At 30.4% G+C, this 10,142-nt stretch overlaps 2 protein-coding genes across 6 annotated transcripts; one reads left to right on the forward strand and one right to left on the reverse strand.

Moving 5' to 3' along the window:
* Positions 1–23: 23 nt before the first annotated feature.
* Positions 24–6,650, reverse strand: LOC124426226 (DDB1- and CUL4-associated factor 6-like). Of its 3 annotated transcripts, none has more exons than XM_046967643.1 (15): positions 6,510–6,650; positions 6,110–6,264; positions 5,175–5,292; positions 4,904–5,082; positions 4,694–4,829; positions 4,468–4,628; positions 4,201–4,372; positions 3,469–4,123; positions 3,283–3,392; positions 3,136–3,198; positions 2,979–3,036; positions 2,741–2,878; positions 1,940–2,201; positions 1,761–1,866; positions 24–966 (listed from the first exon to the last, which is right to left on the reverse strand). In XM_046967643.1, exons 1-15 carry the CDS (start codon positions 6,598–6,600, stop codon positions 908–910), a joined length of 2,463 nt encoding a protein of 820 aa, XP_046823599.1. In that variant the 5' UTR covers positions 6,601–6,650; the 3' UTR covers positions 24–907. The 3 variants fall into 3 exon arrangements, with proteins under 3 accessions (XP_046823599.1, XP_046823598.1, XP_046823597.1); XM_046967642.1 differs by having other exon boundaries at positions 1,940–2,192; positions 3,109–3,198; XM_046967641.1 differs by having other exon boundaries at positions 3,109–3,198.
* A 37-nt stretch (positions 6,651–6,687) lies between these two features.
* LOC124426232 (protein PRRC1-B-like) lies at positions 6,688–10,096 on the forward strand. Of its 3 annotated transcripts, none has more exons than XM_046967673.1 (5): positions 6,688–6,825; positions 8,081–8,545; positions 9,122–9,224; positions 9,303–9,660; positions 9,728–10,096. In XM_046967673.1, exons 1-5 carry the CDS (start codon positions 6,798–6,800, stop codon positions 9,839–9,841), a joined length of 1,068 nt encoding a protein of 355 aa, XP_046823629.1. In that variant the 5' UTR covers positions 6,688–6,797; the 3' UTR covers positions 9,842–10,096. The 3 variants fall into 3 exon arrangements, with proteins under 3 accessions (XP_046823629.1, XP_046823627.1, XP_046823628.1); XM_046967671.1 differs by lacking the exon at positions 6,688–6,825 and adding an exon at positions 7,449–7,670; XM_046967672.1 differs by lacking the exon at positions 6,688–6,825 and adding an exon at positions 7,449–7,670 and having other exon boundaries at positions 8,081–8,533.
* The last annotated feature ends 46 nt before the right edge of the window (positions 10,097–10,142 follow it).

Consider the following 10,142-nt stretch of genomic DNA (forward strand, 5'->3'; position numbering starts at 1 on the left):
GAATGATAAGATTACAAAATAAATTTCCGTGGCCAGATCCATTCTAGTTTATCATTGTATCTCCTCGTACAACATATGTCTACCTACATTTATGTTATTCGTCAAGCATATACAAAGAATTTTGTTCATTACATTCCAACGGAACAGATCACCGTTTTTTAATCATCGTAAATGCTATTTTTTCTTCAATAAGATTAAAAGTCAAAAGGAAATACAATTATACGATACTAATAACACTCGGTAATGACGACCGAACTAATGACATACGACGAAATGGTAAATAGAGCGTTATTAAATACAATAAAAATATCATCGACGAAGAATCCTTTAACACATTCGCTATCAAAGTACTTCGTTAAGAATTTAACCTCGCAGCTAATCGTTCTATTAATTATCCTCGCTTTATTTATTTATTGAACAATGATTATGTATAGGACACGTCTCATGCACTGAATAAAACAAACATTCTCTTAACGTTAATAGCGAATATGTTAAATTTATTATATGGGAATAAAAATTTTAGTTCAGGCACAAGCTCTACCTCAAATAATTAATTCTTAATTCGTATTAATGAGTATTACAGGTATTATATACTAAGAATTTTATCATATAAATGTAAAGTGTTACCAGAAAGAAATAGATCTGAAATACTTCTGTCATCTTATTACCTTTCTATTATTTTAATTTCGTTGGTTTTTTATTCGGTTTTTATTCGGAAACTTTAGGAAAAGTTCGAGTCGATTGAAATATAATATTACCGTCAAATTGTTCACTTATTTTTCTTCAGTTTTCTTCTAAATTTTGTATTCTAAAAGGCCGAAAAATATAAATGTTCTATATACATAGATACCACCGTTACCTTAGGCTTCAATTTATTATTTTAACTTGTGAGATCGTTGAAAACGTATTATCCACCTCGCAATTCGTCATTCTCGTCTCCGCTCCTCCTTCGGCTGCGACCGCGACCTACAAAATAATCGCAATTCTATTGAGAGACTCGAATTCTTCTTGCATTCATTCTAATTTCATAGTTCTCCATCCAAAAACTTTTCACATAATCGTGTTAAACAATTTATCTCTTAATATGTGCTTCTTGTCCAGATTAAATCAGACGTCTTCAAACACAACTATCATTTATTAATTTGGAAACGGGGGCTTGATTTTGTTCACTCTCTACAATCAAAATTATATTAGGAGTCCTTCCGTCCAATTTTTTATTATAATTACTTCCTAAATGCACGTTCCCTATTTATTATATTGAATACAGTTTGTCTGTATTATATCATAATCTTTATTTTCTTTTACTACAGCTTTAAAAATGCTATATCATCAGCCAATTACATCTTATAATACATCGATATAGTTGGTATTTTAGAAAAGTTTGAATTTTCAATTTTTCATCATTTTTTCGCCAATCTGATATGTAGCATTCATAATATACATATACATATATATATATATATATATATATATATATATATATATATATATACATACATATATGAATATATGTGTATATATATATATTTTTCTTATAATCTTCTCTATGTTTATATAGTTTTCTTTTCTCAAAAGTTTCAACAAAAAATACCCATGCTACAAGCATTGGTTTCAAAATAATTGGAGTGCATCGATGCATCAATACACCGGCTCAAAAAAAATCAATAATAAAACATATGAATGAACAATATTTGTAACTTATAAAATACAATGGGCTAATTAAAAAAATCCTTCGGTATACTGTCATAAATTTTCACTACCTCTGCGTATCTGATTCAAGCATGCCAACATTCTGATCATAAAAACGGCAGGTACTGTAATCGTATCTTTGGTTTCTTCCAGCATAACAGCATTTCTCTTCTTCAACTGAAAATATAATGGCAACGAAGTTAATCTATTATTACGAATAATAGTATTATCAAATTAAATCTTAACTCACGTCATCAGCAAATTTCTCGTTAAAACTCGACTCTTCGTTGATGGGTGCCCACAATTTAACATCATAATCAATTCCCGATGTAGCCAACATTGGTAGATAAGGATGTGGTTGGAGACAATTAACAACATGTTGATCAGCTTCGAGCAACATACATAATTTTGCGGTGTCTCTTTCCCAGACAAATACATGTCCACAATCACTACCTGACATGACGAAGTTGTTGCCCCAGAAATTGGCTTCTTTGATCATGGTCCTAAAGAAACTAGAGTCAAACCAGGGAAGGACAACTGATCAGAAATTTTAATGGGCCTATGAGACATAGCCCAGTCCGCTCGGAGGCTTTTTCGGAACATGATATACGTCAATAATTTGGCTTCCGATTAAATCTTAGAGAATCAATATATAATGTATCAATATATAATGTAATACAAACAAATGTAGGAGGAAGGGATGTATATGATTGTCGTTGTCATCATGACAAAATCCAAATTCGCCAAATAGATTTGGTTTTAATGAAGATCTTTATAATGATTGTTATCATTATTAAATAATTTAAGAGGTCACGAAATTGATCTATTATCTAATTTATCATTAATCACTTTTGAAAATCTTTGACAAAGATGTTAATTTTACGATCACAAAATATATATTTAACACCTTGCATTTCTCTTCTTGCTTGCTTTTTTGAATTTCAATCTTATTCAATGAACGATAACGTTTCAATATCTACCTGGTTGATATCATTTATACGTGCATGTCCCAAATTCTCATTAATATTTAACAATGATATATAATTCGTACCTGGCATTTCGATGTCCCATATATTTTTGTTTAACACAAAGTTCTGTTAAGTACGTCTCATCGAACGATTCTTGGCCTTGCGACGTACGAGCATTTGCAATAGCTTCGTCCATTTCAGTTTCAACTGGATGGACCAATCTAACGAAAATATTTTCATACATCATCGTACGTATTTTTTTGATGTTTATTATAATCACTAAGGAAGATAATGTTCATTGATAATTTGGTCTTTGCTTACCTATGATGGGATGGTATATCTTCGTCGTCACTATCAATATAAGCACTGTCATCAATCTCTATAGAGAAAAGAGGTTAACAGATATTAAACTTTCTGAACTATAATGCGACATAATATCGCACGTACTTACTTTCTTGAGCACTTCTATATAACATACGTTTTTTATAACTATTACTTGGACCTGGATCAAGACGTTCGGTGCTTTGACTTCCAGATGGTCCTGAGAAATAAATAAATAAATGCAAACGGTGTTTGATTTAATTATTAGATGAAATAAAAATAGAAAGAACTTTTGAAAAAGTACCTGCGTGATAGCTATCACGAATAACTTCATCGGCAACGCCTAAGGATATAGTGGCCCTAGTCGAACTTTTATCGGAATATGTTAGACTAACAGCTGGTTCACTTCCATGCCTGTACATAATATCTAATATTAGATATTACATATCATTTTGTAAATACCTTTTATATGGGCAAAAGATTTCATTACCTTTCTAAAAATCCATCTCTCATTGTCGTTAATCTGTCTTGCAGATTTTCCATCATATTTTCTTCTCTTTTAGAAGCAATATCTGTATGACAATTCGTCTCAGCATTGCTAGCTTCTCCTTCCGTATCACATTCTCCATCGCTACTTCTAGTTTCCGCGGAATTAGTACAAGTATTATTTGATTCTAACAAATTGGTTTGAGTTTCTGTCACCTGGACATCATCCAAATCATGGTTTATTGTTTCTGTTGTATTAAAATTATTTGTTGAAACAGATGAACTTTGGATTGCCAAGTCACAAGATACTTGATCGTCATTTGATGATGGTACAGAGTTAGTTCTGACTTCGTTTCTTATTTCATCATTATTTGAATTTTCAGATTGATCAAGGGACGATACATTCTCTTGCCCTTGTACATCATTGTCCGTTTCGGTTTCTATTTGTTGCTGTTCACGATTTGCATCAGCATTCGATGCCGTGTTATTATCGTTACTACGCTGACTATTTTCCTGTTGATCGATAACACCTTCCAAACTATCTTCTCCGCCACCACTTAAGGCCGCACGAGTAGCCGGATCGTTTAGCATTCTGCTAAGAACATCTGTCATTCTTTGCATCAATGAAGTATGTAAAACTGGCCTAGCTTGAGCTATTTCTATAAGATATAAAATCCCAATAAGATTTTACTTCATTAAAATAGATTGTTAAATAATAAAGATCATGATATTTTACCTGTTCCACTACGTCGACCACCTTCTCGTTCAGGACGTGCATCTGGTCCTGTATCTGACCAATCTCCTCTTAATCTCAAACGACGTACAAGCTGAGGAGATCTCAATGGATGTTTCTTACCTTTCCCCTTCCCCATTTGTATATCTTTCTTCAAGTGTACATTACCTTGATCCTGAAAACAAGATAATAATGCAAAAGTTCTTTTATTGTCTCAATAATTTTACTTCATTTCAAATTTGACAAAATTTCAATATACTATATAAATACCTTCATGCTAAATAAATATAAATGATCACTACTATAACTGACAAGAACATCTTGTCCATCTGGACTATAACTTAAGGATGTTATTCTGTAAGAATTTCCATCAAATTCTGGTACTGTAAAACTGCATAGCGGTCTTACCGATCCATTGTTATCTGTCCAACCTAAAATACAAGACATGTGTGTAATGTATTTAGGCGAAAAGTTATGTTCAATGTGTTTAAATTACCTGTAGCCTTGGTTCCAAGCATTCTTCTGTCAAATGTTCTAACAGTACTATCCGAACAACCAATTGCAATTTGATGAGGCATTACAGGATTAACAGATAAGGCAGTTACAGCTCTTTGGCATGAAATTAATACATCCTATAAAATCAAAATGCAGACATTTCATTCCTTGTTAAATCTTATTTATAGTTTAGTTTAATATATTACTTTACCTCTCTGCATCTTGCAACATTACATTTTTCCTTTACTCTAAGATCAAACCATCTCACAGTTCCATCTTCTCCGCAACTTAAGAAACTATGAGGTTCACCTGGTATTGTCGCTACTTCATACGTAGTACCGCTATGACATGTAAACTGATTATGAAACGTTTCTGTTCTTCTCATTAAATCTGTCAAATAATAGAACATTATTTTAATTCATTGACATATATAAATTCCTTAACATGAATTATTTTTATATTTTTACATATGAACATATTACCTGTATACAAAATAATGCCATCGCCGCTACATGAAACTATACGGTGGTCACCGCTATTTGGCAAAAATTTGGCACTGAATATATTAGCTCTGTGACTTGTTTTATGATCAGTTAAAACCTGCAAGCGGCATTATATACTTTCAATTAGATACCGCATTATCATTCATATCGTACAATGAGATAAATGAATGTCCTTAAAAATTAAAATCTTAGTAATAATATTAGCCTTATAAGTTGGTAATTAGGTATATAGTTCTAGATTGATGACAATGCATGATTAAAATAGCATTGATTAAAGTGTATTGAAAAGTTTCCATTCAGTTGGCAAACCTATTGCATTTTTGACTATGTCAATGTTGAACCTTGACTTAAATTAATTAACAAAAGTATTTCCTTTAAGAAGAAAACTAATATAATAAACGGTATCTTTTATCTTTTTTATAATATAATCAATATCATCGCAATAAACTGCACCTAGACAAGTGGATTAAATCCTACATGGAAAGGAACAAAGAAAAAAACCCATACAGGTATAAATAAAAGTCTTATATATATATATATATATATATGTATATATATATATATATCACTATAAAATATATTGATTAAGTTTAATTTCATTAAAGAAAATAGTGGATTGTATATTATATATAAATATGACATTCTTACTGTTTTAACATTTTCAAGGATAAAGTTAAAAATAATCTTGGCACTGTGTGATTAACAAGGTCTAGAAATATATGGGGAAACAAAAGGAATTCACAAAATTTCAATGCATCATATTGAACTACTTCCTTAATTCACTTATATATTACTGGCTTCAAATAGATTGCATAGAAATAGTGATAGATCAAAAGTAGGCCACATTTGAATAAATAAAAGCTTAAAAAGAAATATACAGGCAAATGTGAAATTACGATATTACACAGACGTACCTGATAATTATAAACATTGGTAAGAACAAGATGTTGATCATCGCTACCAGACAATATTAAATCACCTGTACTATTCCAGCATATGGAATTTACACAACCATTATGAACTTTTAATCTTTTCAATAATGACATACGTTGTATAAGTTGCAGGCTAGCTGTAATACAAAGTATGATTAATATCTTATAGAAATGAAACAATGAAAAGGTATTGATTTGTGTATTAGGGCAAAGAAACAAAATTTCTTTTACGTGCTTAATTGAAAAAAAAAAAAAAAAAAAAAACAAAAAAACAAAGAAAAAAGAAAAAAAAGAACAAAAAACAAAAAAGGTTGGCACACATTAGCATATCTATTAAAAATATATTCTTATGAGACGAATGATATTTATTTAATTAAATTACCTTTGCTGCTAGAATATAACTTGTGTCTGGAATAGTCATCATATGGCTGATTGTAAATGTCATGAAAAATACTCGATCGTAACTTCCTCATTATTTATCTTCGAGTACTGCACCAATAATGAGGAGAAAGAGAGAAGGAAAACAAAAAAAAAAAAGAAAGAAAGACAGAATGAAATATAAAGTAATAAATTAGATGTTCCTTGTGTCGTTCACCGCATCGACTACTAAAACGTATTATGCGTTATAATTGAAACGTCTGTAATTGTGCTGAATCAGAAGGCGAATAACATGGTCCAATGTAGAAGAGGTCCACGAGGTTTGTATCGACACTACATGATACTTATACTATAAATAAATCCTAAAGCTTTGAAATTTCGCACAGTCAGACAGTTATATGTACAATTTACTAGGAGCAGCAGCTGAGAGAGTGCATCTATATGATACACTCGGTAATCACTGTCGAAACTAAGTCAATTAAAATTAAGACTAACCATCGAGAGATCGGTCAAGATTTTCTCTTCGTAATACTTTTGACATTTTCCTCGATAGAACGAGTATAGAATAATGATAAAGTTGTTGTACAGATGACCTTACGATGGCGCCAATTTTTAAATCGTAAAGAAACATTTTCAAATTGAAAGAAAAAAACATCGACAATGATGTTAAATCGTTGATTGTTATAAAATTATATCGTTTAAAAGGATTATTTATAAATTCCTTAAGTTTTTACATTTTTCTACATTTACTTAATCAAGAATTAGTCAGAAATGACATTAAGATCAGAATAAAGAACTTCCGTCGACGTCGTATATCTGTTCTCTACGAAGTGCAAAGTTACAATTCTTTTTTTTTGTAAACGATCTCTATCTAGATTTTTTACAACCATTTCATTTTACATAAAAGAAAATTGGAAGAAAATACCAAACTTGCATTTTGTTATTTCGTGGTGATACCGCAGCGCCATTTATCATCTGGCAACTATTGAAAATTCTTATTATTTCATTGAATATATAATAAAGAAAATTTCTCAATAAAATTTTGAATATTAGAACTGATCAAATTGTTGAAGTTTATTGAAAATGACAGACGAATCTAACGGAGAGAGTACGTTCGAGTTTGTAGAAAAAAAATCGGATGAAACTGGCGAGATTGTAAAAACTGGTTAGTGTACTTATATTATGTATCAATACATACCTAAGGAAATTGTCAAAATGACAAGACTTGATCGTTTCACGTTAAATAATTTATATACAAAAATGATTGTGATTTTATATATCAGTGCGGTCGATTTCTGTCGCAATGCTTTTAAAGAATTTATAATTATAGAAGATTCATCAACTCGAATTCTATTCATCCACTGAAAAACTTTTTTTCAACTGCCATGTTTTGTTTATGGATTCAATTTATGTGATTATGTAAATCGAAAAAAAAAAAAAAAAAAAAAAAAAAAGAACAGTTGACGTATAACGAATTAATATCTATTTCTAAAGAATAGAATAGAAAGTAGTAATAAAAAAATAAGTAATATAAAAGATCTTTTAATCAATTATAAAATTTTAATTAATTTTCAGATTCATTTTGCAGCTTGTCATCGTCTACATCGCTTTTAACACCTCTGGGTGTTTCAACGTCTACGGGAAATTTATTTTCAAATGTAGCACCGCCAGCAGCATTGCCCAGTTTTGTTTCAAATCCTGTTACAATTTCCTTTGAAAAGAATCTTCAAAATACAAATGTATCTGTACAAAAGCAAAATGAATTGGTTAAAAAGCAAATTGTATCAAGTACTTTGACAGAAAGTAAGCAGCAGCAGGAAGAACAACCAATTACTTCTGCACCTCAAGCAACTACAAATTCAACAATGGAAATGGCAGAAACACAATTGCAAGATTCAGGAATGGTTGGTAGCGGTTTGCTCTCTTGGGTAAAGGAGACTGTAGTTAATAGCAACGTTTTAAGTAAAGTTGCGGAAAAGGCAAAAAATAGCGTTAATACTATGATCACAACGTTAGATCCACAGATGCGTGAGTTCATTTGTAAGTATATTGCATGACAGCATTTGAATCATAATTAGATAATAACTCATTAAAGCTACTTTCAAATAACCACATATGTTTACTGTACAATTGTGAAAGGTTGTTTTATTGCCTTTTTGTTTCTTGCTAACGCAAAAAAGAAAATATTGTCCAATATAAATGCTTAAGTTATATCACACGTGATATTAATATGTACATATTTGCGTAAACACATATACAAGTTATTTTTGATTAATCACTGCTTAGAAATAAATTATACATAATGTATTTCTGCTTTAAGTCAATATTTATTAAGTAAAGAAAATTTCTTTATAAAAGAAAGATTTACTGGCTTTTACAGTCCGTTTAAATGTCAATTATTTATATGTTATATACATGACTAACAACTGAAAACATTTGAATTTTTTGCAATGAAAATGTATTATACTACTATCATCATAATAAAATTTAATACACAAACTGTGTGTGCATAAATATAAACATTATTTTTTTGTATGTATGTCGTTAACACATTTAATATGGCAATTATTAACGTACAAATATATACGAATTTTTTGCTACTAATGTACGTTTCAGATTCGGGCGGTGATATAGAAGTCGTAGTTGCTTCGGACAAGGATGTTAAAATAAGTCCAGTACGTCAAGCTTTTCAAGCAGTTTTTGGTAAAGCAACGGTTACGTAAGTATGAAAAGAATTTAATATTATTCCATTCAATCACCTTTGATCGTATTGTAAGAATATATTATATTATTATAGTGGTATATCGGTGGATTGTACTGCCATAGCTACCCAACCAGTTGGTTTTGCTGCTGGTGTGAAGGGTGCTGAAGAGAGAATCAACTCTGCACGTAACATTTCATCTTTGCCAAAGGATATTCCTATTATTGCCATTGAAAATTTTTTACTAGAAATAGGTGAAGACAAGTGGTATGATTTAGGAGTGATTCTTCTTAATGATCCAAAGCACAATGTAAATCTTCAAACGTTTACTCAAATGACTCCTGTACCAAGTCAAATAGTTGCATTAGCACAGGAAGGAACGCCAGAAGGTTATCCTCTTAAATGGTCTGGATTATCGGTTACAGTTGGGAGTTTAATGGCCAACAGTTTACAAGTATGCTATAGCGGATTATTAAATGTATTTGAAAATTATTTAAATACATAAATTATACAATTTGTAGGTTTCTCACAATGAATGGCATCATGCATTAACTGGGGTTTCAAGAAGAGACGTGATATTTTTAGCAGTTGAATCCCTTGCTGGAATTTATAAAAATACAATAAATCCTGTCTAATAATTAAATCAATGCCGTCAAAAAGTAAGAATTTGTAAATATAATTATATTAATACAAAAGATAACAAAATACGGTTCAGGTCGTTTGATAGAAAGTACGAATCAAATATAGTTTAACAAACTGAAAATAAGAAGGATAAATGTCTATATACAATGGAAGGACAGATCATCGTAAAAATTAATCAATATGCGAAATGAGTATAAAGTAATTAACATTCTAAGAAAATTTTAAAATGAATAAACTAATTAATAACATTGACGTTATATTTAATTTATATTTATACGAAGATATATATTAAGA

The sequence above is a fragment of the Vespa crabro genome, chromosome 8, assembly GCF_910589235.1.
Source record: "Vespa crabro chromosome 8, iyVesCrab1.2, whole genome shotgun sequence".
NCBI classification, from domain to species: Eukaryota; Metazoa; Arthropoda; class Insecta; order Hymenoptera; family Vespidae; genus Vespa; species Vespa crabro.

Bases quoted from the DNA above. Each gene is read 5' to 3' on its own strand.
- LOC124426226 (XM_046967641.1), bottom strand. From the start codon at position 6,600: ATGAGGAAGTTACGATCGAGTATTTTTCATGACATTTACAATCAGCCA. The intron at 4,373-4,467 runs GTATTTATATAG...TCTTGTTTTCAG, and splicing joins TATATTTATTTAGCATGAAG to GATCAAGGTAATGTACACTT. The intron at 3,037-3,108 runs GTAAGTACGTGC...TTTTCTCTATAG, and splicing joins ATATAGAAGTGCTCAAGAAA to AGATTGATGACAGTGCTTAT.
- LOC124426232 (XM_046967671.1), top strand. From the start codon at position 7,589: ATGACAGACGAATCTAACGGAGAGAGTACGTTCGAGTTTGTAGAAAAA. The intron at 7,671-8,080 runs GTTAGTGTACTT...ATTAATTTTCAG, and splicing joins TGGCGAGATTGTAAAAACTG to ATTCATTTTGCAGCTTGTCA. The intron at 8,546-9,121 runs GTAAGTATATTG...TGTACGTTTCAG, and splicing joins ACAGATGCGTGAGTTCATTT to ATTCGGGCGGTGATATAGAA.